The following is a 27,714-nucleotide window of genomic DNA, read 5'->3' on the forward strand; positions in this document are numbered from 1 at the left end:
CTGTGATGGTCAATCCCACTATTCGTTGGTAAAAGAGTAGCCCAAGAGTTGGCGGTGGGTGGTGATGACTAGCTCCCTTTCCTCTAGTCTTACACTGCTAAATTAGGGAAGGCTAGCGCAGATAGCCCTCGAGTAGCTTTGCGTGAAATTCAAAACAACATGAAACGGTTATTCAAGATATTTACATTTTACTACACTAAATGAGTGAGATAGTTGTGTACGTAAAGATGATATCAGACATATTTGCTTCTTTAACCTTTCCTCAGAATGATTTTTACACTTGATTACACAATGAGATTATCAGAGATATCAACTTTTCTCCTTCCTCAGAAATTGGTAGTTCGATGACTAATCCACCCAAAATGTGTTTACTAGTTATAAAATCATTCGAAAACGACTGAGAATTTCAGACACACAACCGTGTTACGTTTGTGTAAAGTAGTAATTATGTGATTCACGTTACTGGTGTAGTTTTGTTTTGTTCTGAGTCCGTTTAGTCAACATATCAAAGCAAAAACGAATTCCAAAACTTAGCAGCAATGTATATTAGAATAATTAGGTAGACCCTTCTAGAAATGTCTGTGTTTTCGTGTTTGAACACTATTGCCAATTATCAATTGTAATACGTTTATATGTCTGAAACATTACAGACGTCCTCGAATATTTTTAGATCCAGCAAACTCATATTTTGAACGGATTAATGATTGAACTACTAATTTCTGAGTCTGATGAACTAAAGTTAAGACTGATAGAAGGTGTATCCCCACCGCAATGTCGGTCCTACTTCCACAGTCATCTTTAAAGCCCAGAGCACATTCATTCCACATTATATCCTGTACCCTGGAGATATTTTTAATTTATGCAATGTTTAAAATTTATTTATTTATTTTTTTGTTTGGGCTCTTTTCGTTCATTAAAATGTAATCTATCACCAGTTTGGACTTAGCTTTTTTAACGTGTCCCTACTTTTGATATTATTTGGCTTAACTGTTTTGGTATTAATTTTATGTTCATATATATATTATCGTTATTGATAAGTTTTCCTTATAATTCCCAAAAATGTTTACAACATAGGGCTGGAAATATTTAGAAGTATAAAAAAAAAATTTAGTTGTCGAAGACATAAGCTCGTTGTCTAAAGATGAATGCTTGAATGTCGTTAATGTTCTTATAAAAATAAAAAATAAAAGTTTTAACAAATTTTGTTTTTTCTGTTTTCTTGTTTTTTATGAAACTGAGATTGTGTTCACATCATTAGCATAAGGTGTTTTTTTTTTGTTTCACGATTGGATTTTTCGCTTCCATCATTTTTCTTGTATAGTGTATTTGAATTCCTAACGACCATAAATCCATGGAGAAATCTCTTCTTCGATTCACTTAGAATTAAAGTAGCTAACCCGCGGATAGTAAACGAAGGTGTTTTTTTTATTTTTCGTAGGCCTGAGTGAAAGACTTAAAGCTAAACAAGAATAGAAAATTCTTGGAACTGTGAAAGAGTTTATTTACTTATGAAATTTAATGAAAAGCTTACTTTCCAGTAGAATAAACATGTAGTTAGCGCAACGATGCTAGTAAAATCGTTTCCATGCATATGTACACTATTACTATTGTATAAGATAACCATAATGCGATATTTATACCAGGCTACAAAACATTCTGTGTCGAAAAGGGGTCGGATTTATTTCGTGTTAGCTAATATTACAGTTTGAATTAACACTCCTACGAAAAGACGTTTCTAGTCCTGATTTCTCCTAGCCCGTTCCCCTCCCTGGCTGTGGTTTCGCTAGATAGTAGATAGGGACAGTGGGAATCTCGTTAATCCATTCATTAATGGATTTAAATGGCAATTTCATTTAAATACAAAATTATTAGCCTAATATTAATAACCTTTCAAGTTGCTCTGGGGCCTATTAGGCCCCACTTTTCGTAGGAGTGTTAAAACATATTCCCAAAATATACTTCAACCAAACACATGTAATCCATTGAGAACACGTAATGCGGAGCATCTTACATTAGTCCGGAATGGACTAATGGTTAGATTGCTGCGGATTTTGTGTCACGATCGCGATCAATGAACGACCATCAGATACCACCATCAGACTATAGCAAGTCAAGAGTTGTTGTTAGGTGCTCCTAATCAATTGCCGATAGTCTATTATTTAAAATTTAGGAGGAAGTAAGCGTAGTCCACATATATGATTGTAGACCACAGATCTCCTGGTCTTGTGAATGAGTAAAATATATAAAAAAAAACACTCCGTTCTTTAGGACTATGGAACTTTGGGATTATTAGGGCAGACAAGAATAGCATTAATGTTGACTATCTGATTGACCTCTAGTTTACCTCTCAGTCAGTAAGTGGTAAGGCTAAAGGCTCAAAACGTTAAAAATCTGGTTTCTACACCTGAGATAGACACAACACAGATAGCCTACTCTCTAGTGAAAAGTGTTTGTTCCTTCACAGTTTTTCTATTATATTCAGTTCTATCATAACGCTCACTTTGTTGAATGAATCTATTTATGCACGTTAGTGTTAAAGAAATTTAAAAGTCGTACTTTGTTCCAGTGCCTCCTAAAAAGATATTCATCAGACATGGTGAACACGTCTTCGAAGACAGTAACATTGGACCGTTTGACGAAGGTAGCCACTTGAATTTGACATGTGAAGCTGTGGGTGGTAAGACATTTCACAAATACATGCCATACTTGTTCTATACATTTCAAGAAATAAGCAATATTGACAAGTATATAATAGTGAATATAAAAAGATGGATAACAATAAAATTGTTGATGCTGAGAAAAAACTTAAAATCTAGAACTTAAACAATTTTACAGTAATTTATCAATTCGTTATTTTATCTGGTAAACATTAAATATAAGCAGCGTACGATAAAAATTGTAATTTACATATTATCGAGTTACAAAGCATTTAAAAGACGTTTATTTTTAACTTTTATGAATATTTTACTGCACTGTGCACTTTTTCCTTCGCAGCAAAACCGCCACCTGTTGTAACGTGGTGGAGGAAGTCCACTCTACTAGATGACACCTATTGGAATGATTCAGAACTTACTATAAATGATTTAGACATACCTTATTTACACAGAAATTACTCCATGGCGCCGCTTACCTGTAATGCCTCGAATACCAATTTCACTTCCCCAACATCTATAACGGTGAAACTTAATTTAAATTGTGAGTTTTTTATGCAGAAAATATTGTTGACTACTTATTTATTTCTATTAAGTTATGTAAGATAAGTCTTTAATGTATTAACGTATTTTTGAACTGAGAAACCATTAAGAGAATGAAATGTATGTCGAACAATAACATTCTTAGACATTACTGGATAAACTTTTAATGTATCACTTATAATGCTTGACGCTTCACTTTTGATGATAATTTTATCATCAGGAGTTTAACTGTCTGGTTAATTACTAAAATTGTAAATGTAACAGGAATATTGGAAGACATTTATTTTTTTAATGCTATTACATGCTTTAATTATAAAGTGATGAACGTATTTAACTAGTAACTCTATCTTAAGGCAAATAACGGTGATTGTTTCTAAAAAAATCGATATAATTGAAATTAAGCAGAAAATAAAACTTAACTGCTCTTTACATTGTGAATGAAGTTCTAATAAGTCCTTGAGTGCCAGAGATCATAGTAATATAAATGAATTATTTCTTTTTCTCCCAAACCCTGGCTTTCACCTCTAAATATCTTTGCCCAGTGAAGCCTCAAACTGTACACATTTCATCACCACGAACACCACTTCTTACTGGAAGGGAAATAGAAGTTACATGCGAGTCTCAGGGGTCTCTTCCCCCGGCAGAGGTAACTTGGTGGATGGAAGGTGAAGAGTTGAAGGAGTCCAGAAAGTCTTTGACGAACAAGATCACAACTAGTCACGTGACTGTTAAACTGACGAAAGAAGACAACGGGAAGGAACTCGTTTGTCGCGCACAAAATCCTCGTTTGTCAGAAAGTGCCTTAGAGGATTCTTGGAAACTAAACGTGCATTGTAAGCACTAAGGAAATATTTGTTTAGTTTTGCTCTCAAAACACTTCATTTGTAATGTAGTTGAATAGAGCCTTAGATGTTATGTATTAAAAGGCTAATGTTCTCTATTATTTAATCGCTTGAAGCCTTAACGTAATTATTGGAGTTAATACATTTTTACATTGTTTATATAAAAATCTTTATTATCTATATACAATCATTTAATTTAAACTACGTCGTTGCAACACATTATAACTGAAGACGATTCTTAATAGTTCACTATTCTTGCTTATTATTGACGAATAAATTACATTATTCCATTCCAGAACTAGACACTGGGTTCATAATTATTGGAATTTAGCCAGCAAAAGATGTACTTCCGGCAATTTAGCGCCGTCTCCGTCATTATCTGCTTGGTCATCATGGCGAACAGGAAACAGCTGTCTAGTGATTTAAAAAACAAAATTTGAATGAAATGAAATGAAAGCTAACTGAAAGTCTAAAATTGAAACAAAGAGCAGACATTTAACTAAGAGTTACGTATTTTACTTTTTACCAGTGAAACACAAGAGTTTGTGTTTTACTTCCTTTAAAGTCTTAAATCTAAACTACATGTTGTTTAGGAAGAAATATTAAAGTCTCTGAAGTATGAAACAGATTATAAAATGAGCAACTCCTTCGATGGGCTACAGGTAAATTTACAGACTTATAACGCTAAACTCCAGCTATCGATTCCCCATAGTAGATACAACAGATAATCGAATGAGGCTTTGTTATAGAACAAATAAGCAAACAATAACATTAATATGAAACTTAATTAATAATATTTCACAGAAAGAAGCAGGTTATCGTTAAACTGTTTCTGGAAGCCTAACAAATGAAAATAGAACTTGAAAAATTCCTTTTTTAGATCTAAAACCCATTCTTGTAAACTCTTAACTTAATAAATAAAACAGAAACAAACATTGCTAGCGAGTAATGAATGAAAAAAGAAATAGTAGAATCAGCCATAGTTATATGTACGTATTACTTGTTTAAGGGAGAGTGATACAAGTGATAAAATCAGCCATAGTTATATGTACGTTTTACTTGTTTAAGGGAGAGTGATATAAGTGATAGAATCAGCCATAGTTATGTGTACGTATTACTTGTTTATGAGAGAGTGATATAAGCTTCTACAAAACAAAGGTAAAAAGTAAAATAGAAACATTTAACAACAAAATAACTAAAATATATTTAAATGTATTTCTTACACGCGATACGAAAGAGAATGTTAAAAATTTTAACGAAAAAATACAGAGAAACTGAAATAAGAAGGAAATTTAACAACAAAATAACTAAAATATATTTAAATGTATTTCTTACACGCGATACGAAAGAGAATGTTAAAAATTTTAACGAAAAAATACAGAGAAACTGAAATAAGAAGGAAATTTAACAACAAAATAACTAAAATATATTTAAATGTATTTCTTACACGCGATACGAAAGAGAATGTTAAAAATTTTAACGAAAAAAAATACAGAGAAACTGAAATAAGAAGGAAATTCTTGACAAAGGCAAACTTTAGGGAAGTGAAATGCATGAAAATTTGTATTAGTGAAATTAAGTGTGTCTAGTTAGATTTGTATATAAGATAATAAAATTTGATTTCAATGTTCTCGTCTATTTAATTTTATTTATACGTGTGTGACTATGCTTTTTTTTTATACTAAAGTCACATCAGATTATCTGCTGTACCTAACGAGGGGAGTCTAACCCCTAATTTTAGCGTTGTAAATCCGAAAACTTACCGGAATGTTAAACATATTATAGCATAATATAAAATGCACACACTTTCCAATAACACTGTTTATCCTTACCGTCTATGGCTATTCCAGATAAACCTGAGCTGTCATTGAAGTTACGATCTAATGACCAAGGTAATGAAGTAAAAGAAGGATCAGATATTTACTTAGACTGCAATATAAACGCAAATCCTCAATATCGAGAGTTACAATGGATGTTTGATGACCACAGGCTATTTTCGGGCCCAGAAAATGGTATAGAAATACATGGCTTAACGTTAATGATAAAGAACGTGACACGAGAACATGAAGGTGGTTACTACTGTACTGCTGAAAACAGCGTAGGAAAAGGACAAAGCAACAACATCCTATTAGTTGTATTATGTAAGTAGGCTTTAAAACTTTAATTTATTTTTGCTTATTTATCGGTATTCAAACTTAGAAAAGAGTTGTATAACACTTAATATAGTATTGTTAAAGTCACAAAATCCATACTTTATAGGTATTAAATCACGTACAATTTGTCATTATTATAACAACATATGTTATGGTATAAATGTTTTTTACGAACTGGCGAATCGCGATTATAATTAAGTTTACTTGTCACTAGGCATTACTATTGGAACTAATATATTTTTGACATCGAGTGTAGCTTACAGAAAAGATAGCAAAGGCTACCCCTTCCCCAATTTTGTTACAAATATTAAGTCCTTTGACTCTACAACGTTTAAAAACAACACAACATTTCTGAAAAACAATGCATATTATTGCTCTAGAAATATGCAACCGTGATAACATTGTATTATCAAAATATCTGGAATTCGATAACAATGAAGTATTAATTGCTAAGAATGATGGCATAACATATTCCTTGCCATGGTTCGCATGTGAGAAGAACTTTTCATTGTGTCACTAAATAAAAATAGCTCTCATCAACAACGATTAACATTTTTGTAAGTTTTTAGAGGCATTTTCCAAAAAAGGGTTAATATTTACAAGACAAAACGAATGTTCCACAAAAGTAAATTATGTTATGTTAAAACAATTTTACAACATTACATTGTAATAGTTCGTATCGCCACGCTCAATAATACTCTCTCTGACGACCATTCATCTTCAAAGTAGCCATACAGCATAGATTCCTTTGCAAAAGGATCCGTTGTGATTTAATAATGTCCAAAGCATGCCACTCTTCCGTGGTGGGTTTTCACAATCCATTTAGTGTACGAGGACGAATCTTTCTTAATGTCCAACATAAAACCTACAGGCATGATTTCATATGGAATACTGTAGATGCCTGTTTTATTCTTTAGATACTTGAGATATGCGACAGCTGAACGAATATGTCATAAAATAAAATTGTGTAAATGTGACGTGTGTCAGTTTTCAAGATGGAGATACTTGTTGTTCCGTACTGTTGCCTGGAGCATATGAATGGCTATTACCGGAGGCTTTTGTGTTCAAAATGATCAATACTATTTTGTTTTCCAATTCCATTAAGCACAATGGATATCTGTATGCTGAACTTTCTAAATCCCCGATATGAATTCATATTTATTATCTGAGTGTATAATATTTTGTGCCAGAAATGGATCTTACATGTCCTTACATGGATGTTCTTCTACTATGATAATCATCAATACTAGAAAAATCCTCGTTGGCACTAAATATGGCATATGTAAGCTAGTGAAAATATTATTATGCATTCGTCTATGCTTTCATTCATACGCTCCTAGAGATACTAAGTACCAATAAAAGACGCTAAGATGTAGTTCCGATATAACTCATTCCACAGCGACTAAATATTGGGGCTGCATTGTTATTTACTCATTTAAGCATTCAAAATGGTTTAAGGTAATATATTCGACTGTGAGTAACATATTACCCTACTGTATAACTTTCAAAGTGGTTTTTAGAGGAAACATTAGACAAATAGAATATTGTTTTAAAAGAGTAATTTATACACCTAATCTTTGCTACGTAAGTGCAGTACATTGTACATTATTATAGTTTACTGGATCCGGTCTAAATATTTTTCAGTTATCGTTTTTTTCTAAAAATTGAGATGCGTGTGAGTTTACGAGAAGTACGTACAACTTCGACAATTAATATTTGTTTATAAAACCAGATATTTTAAGTTTTATGTTAAGCTTATTGTTAAGTGTTTCGTTTAATTTCAGTATATACAAAATTGTTATTTTTATATTATATATAAAATAATAATTTAACATACTGCTGCTGTTAAGAATATCCCGTTCTAAAATATTTACAAGTTATAACCAAATCACATTGCTACCCTTAAAAGAAGACGTCAGTGTTTTCTTTGAAATATTGCTCAGGGTCTGTGCAACAACTTTGTAATAAACTCTCCCTACTATAAATCATGTAATGTAAACAATAGGTACATTAGTTTTTGATAATATAATATATTTACGTTAGAAATTCGACTCAAGGTACTCTTGCACACCAAATGAATGCTTTATCATCCAATTACCGTTTTTTAACTACTCATATTATTGATATTTTATTGACACAGCCGTTAGGGAGAGCATTACTATTATTTCGAATTATGGTTACTTCCTACAGAAGAGAATTAATAATAAGTTCAAGAGTATAGCTTGTAGTTTTTATCACAATACCATTTTAAAATAAATTACATGTTCAGTGTTAAATGTTATAACTCCGCCCAATACAAGTAAATTAATTACTTAGCATGATCTAATATTACACGCAACACGCATATCTGACCTATTCTTGATCATTCAATTTCCCTAAGAGTAAACTATGTATAAGGATAAACCTAGTCACTTATAATTTTCCCTTAAGTGGAAAACCTAACCAAGTTATGTGGTTAGATTACAGTAATCATACACTTGAGTACACATTTCAATATTACGCATATTCGTGACTACAGTGTAGCAAAATTGTCAAAACCTACAGCAAATTTCATTATACGAGTTGGACGTCTTTGCTTTATGCCAGAACTTGAAATCAAACCGTATTTCTAGCGAAAGTAATTAGGCCTTTAACACATCGTTTTTATCGATATTGTTTAATTGAAGTCAACACATGTTTACAAATTAAACGCGTGGCTATAGAAGACTAGGTATTATTATAAATTCCACTATAACAGAAAAAGAGATAATAATCGATAAGGTATTTCTCTTCACAAGTACGAATTAAGTGTCAGTTTATCGATAGAAATAAGTTATCAAAGTTGACGTCACTCTGTATCAGAACATAAAACCTTAGCAGTGTCTGAGTAGAAGGATCTACTGATGAGAAAACCTTTATTCCATTTTTCTTATTACTGTGAAGTAACATTTTCTGTGAATCGAAATATTCTAAAAACAGTTCAATAATAAATAGAATTTCATTTTATATATCAGTCGAAGTAGGCTTACGCGATATTACGAAGTCTATTTAGTGTTGGTTATTGCAGTTTGTAGTTGTTAAACAATAGTTTTAATTAACTTGTGGTTCATTCAGAAATTTTTGTGCTTATAGGTACTTGGAATGAGTATGTAATTTAATTAATATTTTCCAAATTGTGCTAATTGATTCGCTTTTTTGTTTGTTTAAAACTGTTATTATTGCACGTCTATATCTGTTTCAATGGGAATTGCTTGAATGCCTGTAATACGGGCTGGTGTACGATAATTATTTCTCTACTGTTTTTAATTAACGTCATAACGGACACGGATAGTCCCTTAACTCAGTTATTGTTTTATATATATATATGTGCAGAGAAGAGACTACGTGTTATGGAACATAATACAGGCTTCAAAACAGGCCTAATTCGTTTAGTATTTACTAGTAGAAGTTCTGCACAAGTTCGTTTCCGTTCTCACACACGCACAGGAACCTCGTATCAAAGAAATGGGCTTTTCAATATCAGAACAGCTAGCTCTGAAAGTACAGCGAAGGTTTGAGTAAAATTATTTCGTGATCTTCTCCAAACTTTTAATCTACGTTATGCGAAGCTGAGCCGTTACAACAAAACGTCATAATAAAAGTTAACACGCAACTATTGTAACATACCATTCTGAGCCTTTAGAAAATGACTTTTCGAACTGCCTACACTAACTGAGTGCGATGCAAAACATACATGTACGTATGTACAAACATATATGTACATATAAAGTAAAATATACACTCCAATACTGCATCCTTTTTATTGGGGTGTACTCGCTCTCAGACTGTTGTGAACAGGTTTACAAACGATATGCAAGAATTATCAACCTAGAAAAATACTTTAATTATTATTTAATTTAAGAAGAAATAGTTATAAAACATGAATTCTTATTAAAATATATAAAATTTCTTTCGGTTAAAAACTCAGTAAACAAAGAAGCTAGTAAATCCTAAAATGTACAGATAAAGTAGCATTTTGGTTCGATACAGGTCTAATATCGTACTCGGCAATATGCCAGTTTCATTAAATAGAGTGCATTCTGGAAACTGTTGTGGATTTATTTGAAATACTGGTTAATTAGTTACATAATTAGTTCTGGAAAGTTTAGTGGCATTTATCTGAAATACTGGTTAATTAGTTATGTAATTATATAATTAGTTCTATATTTTTACTGAATAATTTGATGATTAGCCATTTTCAAAAGACGTTATAAACAGCTCATTAAATAATATAATCGAACTCCATTACATTTACTGAACAAAACTAATAACACATTTTAACACCTCTCACACCGATATAAGTTATCATTTCTCAGGCTCCGTATTTGTTCTCAAAATAAAATCTTTCAAAAGAGAGCTAAAATACAATAAACTGATTAAAGCGGCTTTTGTCGACTCGACATCCTATTTCTCATACATTATTTTTCCACCGAAACTTAAATTCATAAAATAAAATATTCTGGTTGAAGATCAGAACATTATTTGTCTTTCGATTTGAAGTGTCTTTTCGTGTCTTACTTCTAATGGTCATTTTCAGTTTCGCCTATTTGTGCTTCACGTCAAAAGATAAATTATGGAGTGGGAAGGCACGAGGAAGCTGAAATATCATGTGAGTTGACTGCTCAGCCTCAAGAAGTCGAGTTTCATTGGAGATTCAACACCTCAGGAGACATCGGTTATTTCCAAAGTAATCGAACAACTAGTATTGCTACTTTGTCGTTGAAATCTAAATATGATTATGGTACCCTCTACTGCTGGGGAGAAAACAGAATCGGTGTTCAGAAGGAACCATGCGTTTTCCATATCATACCAGCTGGTGAGTAACGCATTTCCTTTTATTAAATTTGGTCTCTATCGTACTATACAGTGTACTAGTTATTTATAAAAAGTAAAGTATACTTGGTGAGATGAGAAATTATTGCGATAATCATTGATTGTTGAACGGAACGAAGAGGTTCCTTCCATCTAAATACACCTACATATATTAACTGTTAAACAGAAACAAGTATTTTGATAAAGGGAGAAAATAGTGTACTTTTGCAAATTTATGATGGATTACCACGTGTTACTAGATTTGTAAGTATCAAATCCATTATAATATTTTATTCCCGTGTAATAGACTTATGCGCAATTTATTATCAAATAACTCTTTTTTTTTCCCGAAAGTACACTACCTGTCCGCATATTTTTTTCTTAATAATACTATTATTTTCCGAATTCTATTTCCGTATGTGTTAAACCTGTCTATACTTTCTTATCAAACAATAGCAGTATTTCTTATAATATTAAAACGAGTGTAACATTGGATATCATTTCGTCCATACAATATTGTGCTCCTTACTTTGTAGCTATGCATGCTTAATAGGAGTGGTAGTCAAATTCCACTATTCGACTAAAGTATCCCCAAAACTGGCAAAGGACCTGTTTGCTAGCTTCCATTTTAATTTTTCTGCAGGAGCATTGCATTACTGTGTATTAAATGGTGCTGAAAACTGTGTTACCGACAGTTGTCGGCTAAAACTATTAATAAGTAATTCATCTTCTGTTGTGCCCAAGAAACATGAACATATTTTTTTTAACTTTTAATGAAATGGCTTCCCTTTAATTTATTCGTTCAAATGTGAAACGTCTTGCATTAATAGACGTTGTGCAGCTTTGTGCGTACAGCCAAAACAAATCAACCTCTTAATAAAATATCTGTAAGTGATTCTTACAGAACAACAGTGGTTTGGTACACTGTTTTCGTTCGGTACATAACTTGTAGAACATTTTAGAACAGATGGCGCCTGAGTCTTTTGTTTGTGTATGCTATTTTATCACATATAATGTATAATATTTTCAGTTCGTAAGAATAATGCTCCGTGAGAGGTGTTTTATTTGGGGAGATTGTTTGTTTTTTTCCGCTACAGATGTTTACAAGAGACCACCTCTTGGGTGATCAAAGATAAGAGATAAATTATCTTCACTCATTTGTGGAAGTTAAGCATTTCCATGCCTCTTATACGCACCGCACTCGCATATCTGGTATATTCTGTAACGTTAACACATAAATATAACAAAACCCTAAGATAAATCTAAGCCTAGACAGATTTTTATACTATGTTGAACGTTGTTATCATAGGAACACTTTTAAATAAACTTCAGTTAAGTCAACGTTTCTGTAGTCGACATATACGCACTAATGCAGATTTGCGTTTCGTTAAGTAGAATGTTTGTTTTAATTTCACAGTTGCTCAGCCGTAAATCTGTAGGCTTATACATTTTGACACCCAAAGTGGGCACAGCACAGATAGTCAGTTGTGTAGCTTTGTGTTGAACAAACAACTAACTTGTTTTCATACTCATTGTATTACTTGTGCTGTTTAATTAAGATCTTAAAGCCATTCATACCTGAATATTGGACGAATTCTATACTCTCGTCCTCTTATGATGTTCTTTTAGTTGTGTGGGTATTAATAACAGAATGTTGACCACACATAGTCTTGTCCACACGTTTTAAAGTAGAAAGTCATCCCTTAAATAACAAGAACTGACCAAAACGGACATTATGATAAATTTAAAATCCATTCATGTCAATGAGTGTAATCTAGAAAGTTAATTACAAAAATTATAAAAAACAACAACTTATACATGTTTATGACTATATTAAACCAGTAGGTTGTATCAATGTGTAATAATATGGATAATATGATAAATACCGATTCTCCATACTTCCTATTGACTTAACACTTACAGTCTCAAGGTATATGGTTTCTTAAGAACGTTTGTTGACCTCTTACATGTCGTAGATATGTTGATAATACTTTTGTAGAAGTCGGAAATATCAAATTTACAGTTAAAGAAAAAATAACTCTATTCTACCTTTCTTTGATCTGACAATCGGAAGTGGTGTTTCTACATTACTTTGTTTTCCCTAACAATATAATTACCTATCTCATCCTTTACTTTCATTTCTATACACTTATATGACTTGGATACATGTGGAATCTTGTAACATTCTAGTATATAGAGTAGTTCCACCAGAAGGAAACAAGAAAGTAGTGTTACGGAAGAATGATTTTGTATCTCACAAACAAAACTGTTAAGAGTTTTCTCAAGAAACTATATAAACCAATGACAATTAGATATGATGTGACAAACATTCCGGTGTGTGTAACTTTGTCGCATCCAGGTTTATTCTGTGTTAAATAAAGGATTTACACACGCATTTATTTTAAATTCATCATGGAGTTCATCCTGATCAGTTGCTGTCATTTAAAAAACGTATTCCTTCTCTTAAACGTTCATGTATTGTGTATCTATTTGAATGAGGTTACCTTTGAACCAACAATAGGCACGTATTGAAGAATATCTAAGCATTAGAATACAGAATTTGTCACTAGCTCAAATATTTTCCAATGGTAACTGTGATTGAGGAACATATGTGGATAGCTTAAAGATCTTGCAACTAATATAAAGACTATGGAGTTGAATCTTGGACTTTAAATTGTTGTGCACATCAACAAATAATATTATTTCCAACATAATTAGGTCCATATTACTGTGAACGAAACGTCTTCTGTCTAGTCAAATCCACGTTACATGGACAACAATGATATTCTTTTATTAAACTAAATAGCCAAATTTGATACGATGTTATGGCTTCATTAAATTTTTCGATATTTTTTTCCTTTTAATATTTCAGCTAGGCCGGAACCTGTTACTAACTGTAGCATTGAAAATCAGACAGAAAAGTCGTTTATGGTCGTTTGTTCATCAGGGGATGATGGTGGACTTATCCAACAGTTCCACCTCGAGGTCTTCATCAGAAATAGCCAAGCTTTACTTATGAATCACACAAGATTTGATCAACCGGTTTTCGAAGTGACTGATCTTACCCCTGGCAGTCCCTTGAGAATCATGGTTTACGCTTCGAATGTTAAAGGGAAGAGCCCCGCTGTTCTGCTTGAGACGAGAATGCTGCTCTCGGTCGAAAAACACACAGGTGAGGCTATGTGGATTGCCCCTGGATTCTGTAGCGAAGTTTAAGATTAGCTTTTTTTACGAATAAGAGATAAAATAAGCAATAGATACAAGTAAGATTGCGCTAGGATTGTAAATTTTTTTGTAAAGTATAGAATAACCCATTTATAATACTAGCGTTAAGCAGGAGAGGTAAACTGATTTACTCTAGGATTTTAAGCTTAATATTAAAATTAGGAATAACACAGTTAGAAACAGTATAATGGATCAATAAATAATGCAAGCTTAAAAAAGGATTGATTTAGTTAGAAGGCTAAGAAATATCAGTTAAATACTCTAAAACTTGTCAATGCATTGTTAAACGTTATATGACAATGATTTTTGGTCTCATGACGATGTCGCTGTTCATATAGTTACGTTCAGCCATCTTCTATTTGATGGTCGTGAATATGTTTAATAGTCACGTCGCGTAATTTGCATTACGCCCGGCATGGCCAAGCGTGTTAAGACATGCGACTTGTAATCTGAGGGTCGCGAGTTCGCCTTTCAGCCGTGGGGGCGTTATAATGTGACGGTCAATCCCACTATTCGTTAATAAAAGAGTAGCCCAAGAGTTGGCGGTGGGTGGTGATGACTAGCTGCCTTCCCTCTAGTCTTACACTGCTAAATTAGGGACGGCTAGCACAGATAGCCCTCGAGTAGCTTTGTGCGAAATTCAAAAACAAACAAATTTACGGCTCAGTCGCAACGTTCTCGTGTTAAAAGCACAATATCCTTCCCTTCGTGCTTTTTGTAATTCATCATTTGCATTAGGACTAGTTTCATAGAGTTCATTCTAACACTTTGGTAGCACAAAAATTGACGAACTTTGCGTAAGGCAACTCAAAGAAATGTTATCGTAAGAAATGTGAGGTATACAACGGTTCAATGAATATGCCGTGTAATGCAGTTCTCTTTGTTAATAGTCTTAGTTTGATCCCTATTCCTTTACATTAAATAAGAACTGATATTCCCCTCCTGTAAATTATAAATTCCAAATCTGAATACTTTGCATTGAAAACGGTTGTTACATATCATTCTCAAAATCGATCGATTTTCAGTGCTATCACACTACGTAGAAAACACAATACAGTGTCACATTTCACTTTTAATATATGCCTTTTTATTAAGACTTAATATCTGTTATAATTGTTATAACGTGACTTTCTGATTTCCATATTACAAATCGTAATATATTATCTTATCATTAACGAAGTATTTTCTGCAAGATTGTAATTCACATATATTGTTATCAATAATAAAATATTTATTTCAAGAAAATAAATCGTATAGAATCTTACTGCTAACGAAATATTTACTGCAATATGGTAACTCACATATAACATTTAAATATGATAACTTTTACCACTAATGATGCATTCATTTATGAAATATCGTATTTACTGGTATCCTTTCGACTGAGAAAAATGTATTTAGAATGGGCTTGTTAGTTACTGTTTCCATAGGACGGAAACCTTCTTATACTTTCACGTAAGGAGATACTAGCTGCTGTTACAAAATAACTGTAACTTTGCTACACGTTCATGTATGTAAACACTAGTTTTTGTTCACAATAAGCAATAACCTTGTTACACGTTCATGTATGTAGATTAGTTGCTGTTGCAAAGGGACAATAATAACTTTTTTTTATCTGCTCATACGTCATGAAATATGTAAACATACATTGTTTTTATGAAACATTATTTCCTTTCTCTCAGACACATCTTCCCTTACTGGTACACTTCTTAACAAATACAAATGTCCGTTTTGTTTTCTGTTTGTTTTTCTTTTTAAACACGAACAAGTAATATATACAAGAAACTTTATTACCAGGACAAGTACCATTCTTTCTGATTCAATCCTCTATAAAACGTGATTTTATGTTTAACTGTAATTATTTTTGACCAATCACTTCTGAATGTTTTTAGAGCTATAACCCAACATTTTCTTCATGTGCAGAGAATGTTCTTCCACTTTTCATCAGCCCTCTTCTGGCGGTTCTACTTGGAATTATTATGGTTCTGGTAACCTTAGCTGTGATAATCCTCATTATTGTAAAACGGAGAAGAACCAGATTACAACAAGGTAGGTTTGTTTTTATCTTTGAAAACCATTTCAGTAGGTTGAAAAAAGAAGGTATAGAAAACACAAACTTTAGGTACAGCTCTATGTAATGTCAAACAACATCTGATAAAATATTATTTTAAATCAATTGGTGGAGAACCTGAGCTAACTTTCCAATTGCCATGTTGATTAAAAGTAGTACATGCAGCCCCATAACGCCCATAAAGGATTGAGAGACTCTTCGCCAATCACAAGCTAAATATTATATAGTGGAATAAAAATGAGCTCTACATGAAACATAACTTAAGATTCAGAAGGAGGAACCATGGGTTAGTCACCACTCGACTTGTGTATATTTCCTGGAGCCTATTTTGCTGGAAAGACGTATTATTTATTTGACCACGCCTAAAGACACCCAGAAGAGTTAAATAAAATAGATGTTCATATTATTCATCGCATACTTGTGTACTATCCTATAAATGAACATGTTTCGAAGAGTTTCCTGTAACTTCATTAGCATTAAGGCAGAGAGGTCGTATTAGATAAACTCTAACTTCATTTTATACTGGGCAGCGGACCGAGACAGTTGTGCTGCACTCATTGAGAATAGAAAACTGTAGAGTGGATTTTTCTATTGTCTTTGCCGATGTTTCGATTTCTTTTTTAAAGGTAAGCGAATACAGATAAGATTTCACCTTTAAAAATTCCAAAAGCCCGTGAAGAAAAAATATGTTGGATAGAAATAAGTCTTTCACCAACACTCTGTACCAATCTAAAATTTCGCCATCATGTGTGGTGTTGAATGTGCAACTACGTGAATGAAGTCTGAAGATAAAACATATATATATTAACTATGAAACTGAATAGTGTTTTAATAATCCAACTTCGTTCTTTCTACATAATATCATGTTTCCCATACCAATCCACAATTGTCCGGAAAACTTACATTAAAAAACTGTAAAAGATATGTGCAAGGTTATATTTTTATTCGGATCCATAGCTTCCAGAGGAAGAAGATAGAGCGTAAACTGTAAATTTCTGCATTTATTTTAAACATTCATATTCTCAGAGTAAGATTTTTATAGTAGACCCAACATCTTCCAAACCGATTCAACCGATACATAAGAAGTGACAGTGGGTACCTTGTACGTTAATAGTCCATTCAATTCTCACAAATACTTTCCAAGTTCTACGATACAAAACAAGTCCACTGTTATGGAAGAAACAGACCAATAGATAAAACATTGTCAATATACTTCCGAGTGAAACTTTCCAATTACCATGATGATTAAAAGTTGTACACACAGAAGCGACAGGAGAAATTACGCAATGGTAATGTATTCAGTTGAATTTAAAATTTAATTACTGTTGAAAATATATACGTTTCTGAAAGGCTTTTTTCTCTTTAACATGTGTATTATATCTTATTGTGAGATTAGCATTCATGTTTCAAAACCATTTTTGTTTAGGAAAATAACTTACATTTAAACTGATGCATTCAAGTATAACAATATTCTGTTGATCGCAAATAATGATCAACAATCTATTATAAACTATACCATTGTTCCAACGGGCGCTTCTTTTATAAACTCATTCAATGATGACAATGTACAGATAATTAAACATTCTATGTGTACGAGCTTTGATTTCCAAATTCAATTTATATTATTCACCAACTATTGTAAGGCTTATAGAGTTTTATCCATGCATTAACTTTAATATTTTCTTTATCTTTGTTAACCATCAATTATTTTGTTATAAGATAATATTATTCATTCGAAATTATTTCAAAAAATAATGAAATTTATATATTTCAGAAAACAGTTTCCTTTATCTTTAACAATAATGCACTTATTACTTCTTTATTTTCTCATTCGATTCATTGATATTAAGTTATCCGTTAGAACTATATATCTGTTTTAATCTTTACAATCTTGATATAGTAAATCTTATTTCTATTTTTTGTATAATTTATTTATTTGTGTTTTAGTTTCGGTGTCACCTCCAGTCATAATAATAACATATATAACAATACGTTCATTAATGAAAACGTAGTATGTTCGTCACGTTACTGGATTACCATCAAGTGTGTAGTACTATATTTATGTTTTATTTTCATGTCTGTCCTGTGAACCTCATCACATCACTAGATCACCGACAAACGTTTAATATTATAATAATGTGTTATTTTAATATCTGTCTTGTGAACCTCATCTTATTACTAAATCATCATTAAGTATTTAATGTTATATTTATGTGTTATTTTGATGTCTCTTTTGTGTACCTCATCTTATTATGAGATCACCGACAAGCGTTTAATATTATAATAATGCGCTATTTTGTTGTTTGTGTTATGTTTATAGAAACATAAGAGGGATGCGTCACATATACACTGCTGGCCAAAATCTTAAGACCAATGAACATAAAGAAAAAATATGCATTTTGCGTTGTTAGGCTCAACCACTTATTTGAGTAGAGCTTCGAAAGATGAAAATAAGAAAAGGGAAAATAAAAATAAAAACTTTTTAGCATTTAATAGGGAACATGTGAAAACTATAAAATTAGCCTAAATACTAGCTGGTCAAAAATTTAAGACCATACCAAAAAGAAGTCCTAAACAGGGTAGGAAATGCCCAACAAGAGGTCTCAGTAGTGAACTGCACGGCCGTCATTGCGAATAACTGCAAACATTCGCTTTGGCATAGTCGATATAAGCGTTTACAGAAGACTGGCTGGAATGTTATTCCAAGTGGTGAAGATAGCTTCACGAAGATCATGCACTGTTTGGAATTGACATACATTTCTATAGAATTTCCTTGCCATCCACCCCCAAACATTTTCAATGGGGTTCAGTTCGGCCGAACACGCTGGATGGTCCAAAAGAATCACGTTATTCTTTATGAAAAAGTCCTTTGTCTTGCGGAAATTGTGAATTGCAGCGTTGTCCTGCTGAAATATCCCGTCATTTCCACAAAAGCTAGGGCTTTCAGTCAATAAGAATGCTCTCTCCAACATGCCAATGTAGCCAGCTGCTGTTTGACGCCCCCGTATAACCTAATATCTCATATCACAGCAGACATAAACATAATAATAAATGTGCAGTTATAAGAATTAATGTCTTAAAACAGATCTAGAAATTCTCGAAAAATTATATTATCAAAACAGTACTAACAGAACCTAAGAAACTGTAAAACAAAGCACGCCATCATATTCTGTTAACATTCTGATAGTATCTTGTTACTGGTGAGGCCTAGAGTTTGGACAAATGGTCCAAGAACAAAACAATTTATGTAAGTTATTTCAGTGCTACGCGTGAGGATATTGTCACACTAAAACTTGAATTGTGTCGTTATAGGCGACATTACCAACTGTCGTATTCTGAGAAACAGGTCATATCTCCATCACTTCTGTTTAGAGAATATGTCATATTCTCGACGACGCGCACTACAGTCTTTCGTTACTACAAAACGTTTTGTTTGTGTTTGTTTGTATTTCGCACAAAGCTACTCGAGGACTATCTGCGCTAGCCGTCCCTATTTTATCAGTGTAAGGCTAGAGGGAAGGCAGCTAGTCATCACCACCCACCGCCAACTCTTGGGCTACTCTTTTACCAACGAATAGTGGTATTGATCGTCACATTATAACGCCCTCACGGCTAAAAGGGCGACGGGAATTCGAATCCGCGACCCTCGGATTACGAATCGAACGCCTTACCCAACCTGGCTTCTTTGGTGTTAATCCCAAAGCTGCACCGTGAACTATTTGCGCTCTGCCTACCGCAGGTATCGAAAAAACTATTTTCAACGCGAACCACAGCACCCCGTATATATCAGTGCGGTAACCATTAAGTCAAAATACAACAAACTAATGTAAGCTTCCAAGTCTTAACCAGAGAAAGAGAGGAAATTCTTGTATCAGGGTTGATGTTTCGTCGTCCCTATACATCACTTAAAATGTCCATAAGCGCCACGTTACAATGTTATAATCTCAGCTGCAAATAACTTTGACATTTTGAAGAATTGTTTTTACAGAGCCAGTCACGTGTTATTCGTGCGGGTAAAATGGGCATTATTTTTAACAAGGTCCGCTTTTGTTTATTAGTGTTAAAGCCATCACTGTTACACTAATTAAAATGTTTTTCTTTGTGTGTGTTCAAAATTAATACTTCTAAAATAAAAACAAGAAAATATAAGTAAAAGTCTGAACTACTATGTATGTGTATATTAATGTAAAAGTTAATTTTCACTGTTACCAATATACTATTTTTGTCACTGGTCATGGTTTACTTCAGGCATTCTAAATTATTTACTTAGCTACGGTCTCATAAGATTACGGTATAAGCCTCTTAAAACAGGCCTTTCATAATGACCAAATCTGTCACAGTAACTACAGATCTCAGCTGTTCTCGCGTCCAGTTGTTACTGTTTGTAGCACATTGACCAGTTACGATTTAATTATATTAAGTATTCTTTTGGAGCCTTGTCTTTTAAGTTCAAACGGCGGATTTCACTGCCACTTGTAAATACACAGTTTTATATGCTTTTGGTGATGAGGACTCTATTATCAAAGTGACTATTCTGAGGCAGGTTTACAGGTTAATTTATTATTTTTTACTTACTGCTAAGGATGTTTTCAGTTTGTATTAAAGCACTAAGATTGTTTGTCATCGTAAAAAATATTTACTGCATTCAGCAAGCTTAGATGATCTCCATGAAATAAATACAAATATTTACTTTCTGGGACTTCTTTCTTTTTATTTTCTCGTATTCATGCGCGCGGATATTGAGTTTTATAAACATGCAAGTTACAGAAAGAAAGGTGAATTTTCTTTAGTTCCCTATTCCTTTCCTAAATCATTCTGTTAACTTCTTCCATTTGCTTAGTTTTGTTTTAAAGTAATTGGCTATTCTTGTTGGAATTTGAATTTTGCACAGGTTTACTCGTCCCTAATTTTGAACTGATAGACTGGAGGAAAAACAGCTAGCCTGCAGCACTCGCTACCAAAGTGTTGATTATCTATCCGAATAGTGAACTTCGACTGTAATTGTTCTAACGCTATAGAGATATGGAGTATTTGAACTTTATTCTGGAATTAATAATCACGCTTGTGTGGCCTGTCGATACATCAAGGCAATAGTTTGTCTCCCTAAAGATGTATTATTGTTGTTTCGTGTATTTAAGGATAATGACAAATACATCATATATTGCAGAAAGTATATAAGAATTACAACCCACCACATTCGAAACAAAGCTGGAACGTCGTTATAAAATATTGATTTTTAAATAGGACAGTGTGTTCATTTACAATTAGAGTTAGCAAAGCACACTATTTAAAGTTGTGTATCTTGAAAGCTGCCTACCATAAGTAAATAATTTTACAATAGCAATATTTAGAATCATATGTATTATTAGATGGCTGCAGTGTATCTGAAAAATGTCACAAAAAGTGTTCAATATGCTGTCCGACATTCTCATTTCAACGTATCAATCCTAAACACCAATAAGTGGATTGAAAGTATCATACGCTTGTTCAACGTTCATTGGTCCCCCACAGTATCCTGTAGATTAGGATGTATTTCGTTAAAAATCACCAAATGTAAATGAGTTTGAAGAAGAGAAGTAAAATATAATAGTTTGCGAAATAATTGATTTAAATATTCAGTATAATAATAATCTGGAAGCAGCTTTACCGTGTTTCAACTTTCTTGAATGAGACTTATAAATATTGGTAGAAAATTTATTCACCTAGGTTACACAGTATATAAGATATAATCATTTTAAATGTTCGGTTTTATTTGTATTGTATCTTTACAGAGTCACAAAACTCTGATTCTTTCCACAAAACGTATTTCACAAAGCTCTACCTTGTTGATGGCAATGCTGTTGATCTTTCAACTTTAGACAAACCCCAGAGTCAAAATCATTTTTCTGCGTTTGTATTGACAAAGCAGTTTAAAATATCGTGACAAAAAGATTGCGTTCTAAATGTCAGGTTGATTATTGATAGAAGAGACAGGATTTATTTTTCGAAAAAAAATATTATTTATTATTTCTTCCACTCTCTGTCACCAGGCAGAAATATGCTGAAAAAAAAAAAACATTAGTATTGCCACAAGCTGAAAAATTACTAGTTAAATCATTTTTACTTTATAGATTTCATGAGTTTTCCTACGGAAGATATAGAATATACAGAATATGTTATCTTAAACTATTCTGTAACATCACACTTAATTTCATCTTGTTATTATTTTTATTTTGTTTTCCATATCTTATGATAAAAGAGATTATTTTACATAATGTTTTTGCTTATTGTCAAAAACCAAAGTGTTAATACGTGTAAACCACCATTTTGTTTCAATAGGAATTAAACAGCGTGTTACAAGCGCTTATTTTAGAAGGTGTTATGATTTATTACAGCTTTTCTATTTTATCAATTATGCCTCTTTTACGTTTTGCACAACTTTAAAAAAATCTTTTAATATTTTGTATAGTGGCGGCTCTACGACCTTATCCAGTAATGCATATTTCGAAAGCACAAAAGTTACAAACGGTGTGCCTTATGTTTTCTAATATATATTTATATAACGATATAACTACACAAACAAAAACATTTTACATTGCAGACGAGTTAAAAAAATAATGTTTTGAATCTAGATGACTGCTTAAATATAATATCTCTTTTTTTTGCATCACAACTTACTTTAAATTCAGACATTTTTTCATCAGTGCAAGGCATAAACAGTGAAATCATGTTTACATTATTACATTCGTTCTCCGTGTAACTTTGATATCAACTTAAATTTGAAATGGCTGGAGACGGCAAGTTCTTACATGGAGTAATCTACAAAACACTCATGCACAAAGTTCATCTACGACATGTAGTTCATCATTGTAACGTACTTGCGTCGTGTAGGTGAATTTATACTCTATGTACTTTACAGAGAATCGATAACCTGTACAAATATTAGCAATCCATTTAGTGTTAACCCCGGATAGCTACAATAAAATTTAATCCGCTACTGATCATGGAGTAAGGAACTGTGTTATGGGTTCACAAACTTTTGATATTTCTTTCACAGGAAATTGCTTTTTAGTTGGAAGGCTCGGCATCTTAACGTATTTGTGTTTGTGTTTAACCTTTTTATTTTATGTTCAACTGCTGGACCATTTCAGCAAAACCACACTTTCAGGTAGACATTTATTGAAACTCTTGGAAAAGAAGTCGTCGCATGGAATAAAACATTGTCTTCTAAAGCTAGTTTTCAGGCCAATGTTTTAATTATACTACAATGTTGCCATGTTACTCAAATGTGCATTTTGGATTTTTTTCCACAGGTGTGGCGTTAGACTTGAGTAATGAACACAAGTAAGTACCTAATTTTCTCATAATTACAAGACTGTAGGAGTTTTTAACTGACTTGTAATGACTATTTTAGTTATTGATTCTGTACAACTATTAGCTTTCTTGAATTTATGAATTGTCGAATTGTATTACTGATTTCTTAAACTTTGAAACCTTGTTCATTTTCTTTTTGGTAACATTCAGAAGAACTTAAAACGAAACCTAAAAAAGCCTGTAAAGTAATCTTTCATGTCTTGGCACTCATTCTTAATGAATTTCGACAACCCAGTAAACATAGTTGTAAATTTCTAGTATGGCTAACATAATATGATATATCTTTCTGCATCCGATTTTGGACAATTGATGTTGACGGTCCTTAATGGAAATTTGCTTAGCAAGAACAGAATATACATAGTTCCGAATTAGTGGATTATTCGACATGAGTTATGGCTATTTAAGAAAGCTGTACTGCAGGTTGCAAGCTATCTTCTAGTAGAGAAGATAAGTTACATCCTCAGAGTTAAAACAGGTCATTTATTTCTGTCTTGCACGATATTCTCAAAGTTTAACTTTCTTATATTTTGTTTTAATATTAATTATTTTCTTTCTTTTCTCACATGGTCATGAGTTAATACATTACACTTGACACGATATGTTAAGTATTAAAAAATGCACAATTAGGATTAGGTTACGATCGTGTGTCTTTCTTTATTGGAAAGGATATTAGAATCATATATCTCAGCAACTGAGCTATGCCTAATTTTATAGATAATGCTAACGCTAATACACGTGCACATATATTTGCATTTCCTTTATATATAAGAAAACAGTAGCAAGAGAAGTGTTAACTTATTTTTATACATTTTAGATAATTAATTTGTGGATGTTGAGATAAATTATATATTAGGCTTAACCCTAGAGTGCTGAAGTTAAACACATGTGAAGAAAAAGTTTTATGCGTTATGAAATAGCTTCAGTTTAACCTTAGTGTGCTTTTTTGATCTAGTTTTCATTCAAAACAACTTCCTCGATTTATAATTTTGAAAATAAAAAAACGTTAATCGTAAAACTGCTTCACAAGTTTGTCCTGTATTACTTTCTTAGTTATCTCAGTAATAGGTTGCCGCGCCTAATAAATTCGACTTAGAAAGCTATTTAATGTGCAGTTCTAAACAAATGGCCAACATTGAACAATAAAAGAAGTTAAATATTTTAAAACAGCCAAAGTTTTCATAGCACCGAATGAGGTATTGATAAGTTGAATATCTTGAGTGCTATTAACATGAGAGTACATGTATGGAAAATATGTTAAACATGCAAAAAACAAACCATAAAAATCACAAAAACAGTTCGCATGCAAAAACCCTCCACGTTTTTTTTCTTTAGAAACATGTCGAATAATAGCTGATCCATACTTGTGCTTATTATTCATATTTATGTTATGATCATATATATATACAGGATACGAATGTGTGCTCTAATTACGAATGCAACTTCTAAGTACATATATCAATGTATGAATATATAGATCTAACGAGCAGATTAAAAGCATTGATGACCAACCAGAGCCCGAAGATAAGTGTCCAGATGTGGTACCTCCAAGAAACCTCACACCAGGTAACACAATCTGTTCGTCTTGCAATATTGTTATTACTAACGGCCTTATGAGAGTATCCTTCTAGAATAATCAAGATGAGTTATACATTTAATAAATAACTTTTTTTTTATCTGGCAGAAGGTTTCAGTTGTTTTTCCGCTGTTGCGGAATTGAAATTATTTTTCTTTGCGTAATTCTATTATTTATAAGATGTGTTCTGCATCCTGAACGAAAAATAAAATCGAAAATCATCATCTACTGATCCTGAATAAATTAGAAATTAAATATAATTACTTAATGAAACACTATTGTTTAGTTATGATGCATTGTATCGTAAAATTATAATAGTTTTGATAAATGTCAAATTATAACTAATGAAAATAATATTTAGTGAAACTAAAGTCTGGTTAAGGCCTGAGCATTTATCTGATGAAATTAAAACTCAAACTAGTTAGAGCTTCTACTTTACAATGAATAAGATGACACCAAATTAAAATTAAAATTAATTTTCAGAAAATAATGTGTCCCACTTGCCCCCCGCTAGTACAGCGGTATGTCTACGGATTTTCAACGCTTAAATCAGGGATTCGATTCCCCTCGGTGGGCTCAGCAGACAGCTCGATATGGCTTTGCTATAAGAAAAACACAAACACACACAGTGTCCCACTTACAAATACCTAGCTATGTTTCATACTTATATCTTAAAAGAAAATAGTAAAAGGGAACAACTAGAAAAAAATTATAACACAAAGCTTTATCTTTTAGGGGTATCTTACGTTGAAGGAAACAAGCTATTATCTTAAGCTAAACTTTGTTTATATAAAATAAAATCTTTAGGTAGGAAAGGTGATCAAAACGTATAACATGAAGGAGCTTATTCGTCCGTCTAAACTGTCCCGTCCTCTAAAGTAAACTAATAATATTAAAAAACCCTCAAAGCCATATGTTCATATGGTCATCAAGCTTCCCCTTTAAACTCATATAAATTTACTATCTTCAAAACATCTGAAGTCGACTAATTTTAAAGATTAACCAATCTGTTAAAAAATAAAACTGTTTTGTCTGAAGGTAAATTCTACCCTGCCAAGATTTATATTTGTGTCCCTTAGTATAATTAAAGCCCGTCTCTCATGATCTACATGACCTAAATTATTTTGTAAAGCACCTTTTATGGGGCACCTTGTCAAATACTTTCTGAAAACCTAGATTCACCAAATCTAGTCCTTTGTCCTCACTTACATAAGCAGTCACCTCTTAAGAGAATGTCAAAAGATTTGTAAAGCAAGATTTTCCTCAATGAAGCCATGTTGACAACCAAACTAAATTTTAAACTTTGTTAAATAACTTTGCAAACCTTTTATTATCAGACTCTCTAAAACTTTTTTCACTACTAATGTACTATTAATGAGTCTATAATTATTGGGACAATCACATTAACTAACTTCCATTTTTCTGGTAGCTGTCCAATGTTTAAGGACTGACAAAAATAGTAGTAAATGGCTCACGTATCTAGTCCTTAACCTTATTCAAAACCTTAGTGGAAATATTATCTGTCTCAGGAGCCATTCTATGTCTTTAAAGTTACCATTTTATTCTAAAAAGCTCAGAATTAAAGTGAACATCTTGTTCGATCTCGTTTCCATCTATCAACTGTTCAAAATAAAGAATAGTGCGTAAATCATTATTAGTAAAAAATACGGAAGTAAAAGTACAATCTAATATCCCAGTTATCTCATAATCATCACATATCAAGCTTCCTTTATCATTCCTTAAGGTTCCTACCCCATCCTAAGAGTTTGTTTTTCTTAAAGTATTAAAAGAACTTTTTACCGTTAATTTTTACATTTTCATCCAGCTTTTTCCATACATCCTTTTGAGGCCCTAATGTCCTGTTTGACCAACTTACTTAAAATTCTATAATTTTCCACAATTGATCAGTATTTCGAAATAACTGAGCTGGTCAATTCACAGCAGATAATTCTTGTCGCATCCATTAAAAATTTACTGTTTTTAATTCGGTAACACAAATGTCAATATTCTTGATCTCCATATGCATCAAAATATCTGATGTAATAGAGCAATGTTCCCCAGTTTACAGCTTCTCAATCATTTCCATATTATAAAATAATAAATCAAAATAGCTTTTCTTTAATAGGGTGTTTAACTAATGGATGAAAAAAACAATCTTGAATAGTTTTCAAAAACCTTTCTCTTTTATGATTTGACTCTAACATTTCTCAATCTATATGCCTGAAATTAAAATAATCTATAATTTTAACTTCATTAACACCTCAAATCTTAATAAGACTGAAAAGTATTTTTCTTTTTCAAAAATTTCATCAACATCATCTGGTGATATTTAACAGTTTTCTACTAAAACCTTTTGCTTTTTATACCCACTAATAGAAACCCAAATGGATTAAATTTCCTTGCTATTATCTTTGATATCCTCAGCTTCAACAGAATGTAACTTACACTTTACATGTAAACCGCTCTTATCCTT

General features: G+C 32.3%; 1 protein-coding gene across 2 annotated transcripts in view; it reads left to right on the forward strand.

Moving 5' to 3' along the window:
* Positions 1–27,714, forward strand: part of LOC143225277 (neural cell adhesion molecule 2-like) — a 102,395-nt gene that overhangs the window by 65,999 nt on the left and 8,682 nt on the right. For both annotated transcript variants that reach the window (XM_076454377.1, XM_076454379.1), the window contains exons 4-12: positions 2,567–2,677; positions 2,995–3,195; positions 3,737–4,027; positions 5,887–6,177; positions 10,745–11,023; positions 13,892–14,191; positions 16,168–16,293; positions 23,608–23,638; positions 25,143–25,231. In XM_076454377.1, the coding sequence (XP_076310492.1) occupies positions 2,567–2,677; positions 2,995–3,195; positions 3,737–4,027; positions 5,887–6,177; positions 10,745–11,023; positions 13,892–14,191; positions 16,168–16,293; positions 23,608–23,638; positions 25,143–25,231 (1,719 nt within the window). The remainder of the gene's footprint in view (positions 1–2,566; positions 2,678–2,994; positions 3,196–3,736; positions 4,028–5,886; positions 6,178–10,744; positions 11,024–13,891; positions 14,192–16,167; positions 16,294–23,607; positions 23,639–25,142; positions 25,232–27,714) is intronic.

Source organism: Tachypleus tridentatus, chromosome 9 (assembly GCF_004210375.1).
Source record: "Tachypleus tridentatus isolate NWPU-2018 chromosome 9, ASM421037v1, whole genome shotgun sequence".
NCBI classification, from domain to species: Eukaryota; Metazoa; Arthropoda; class Merostomata; order Xiphosura; family Limulidae; genus Tachypleus; species Tachypleus tridentatus.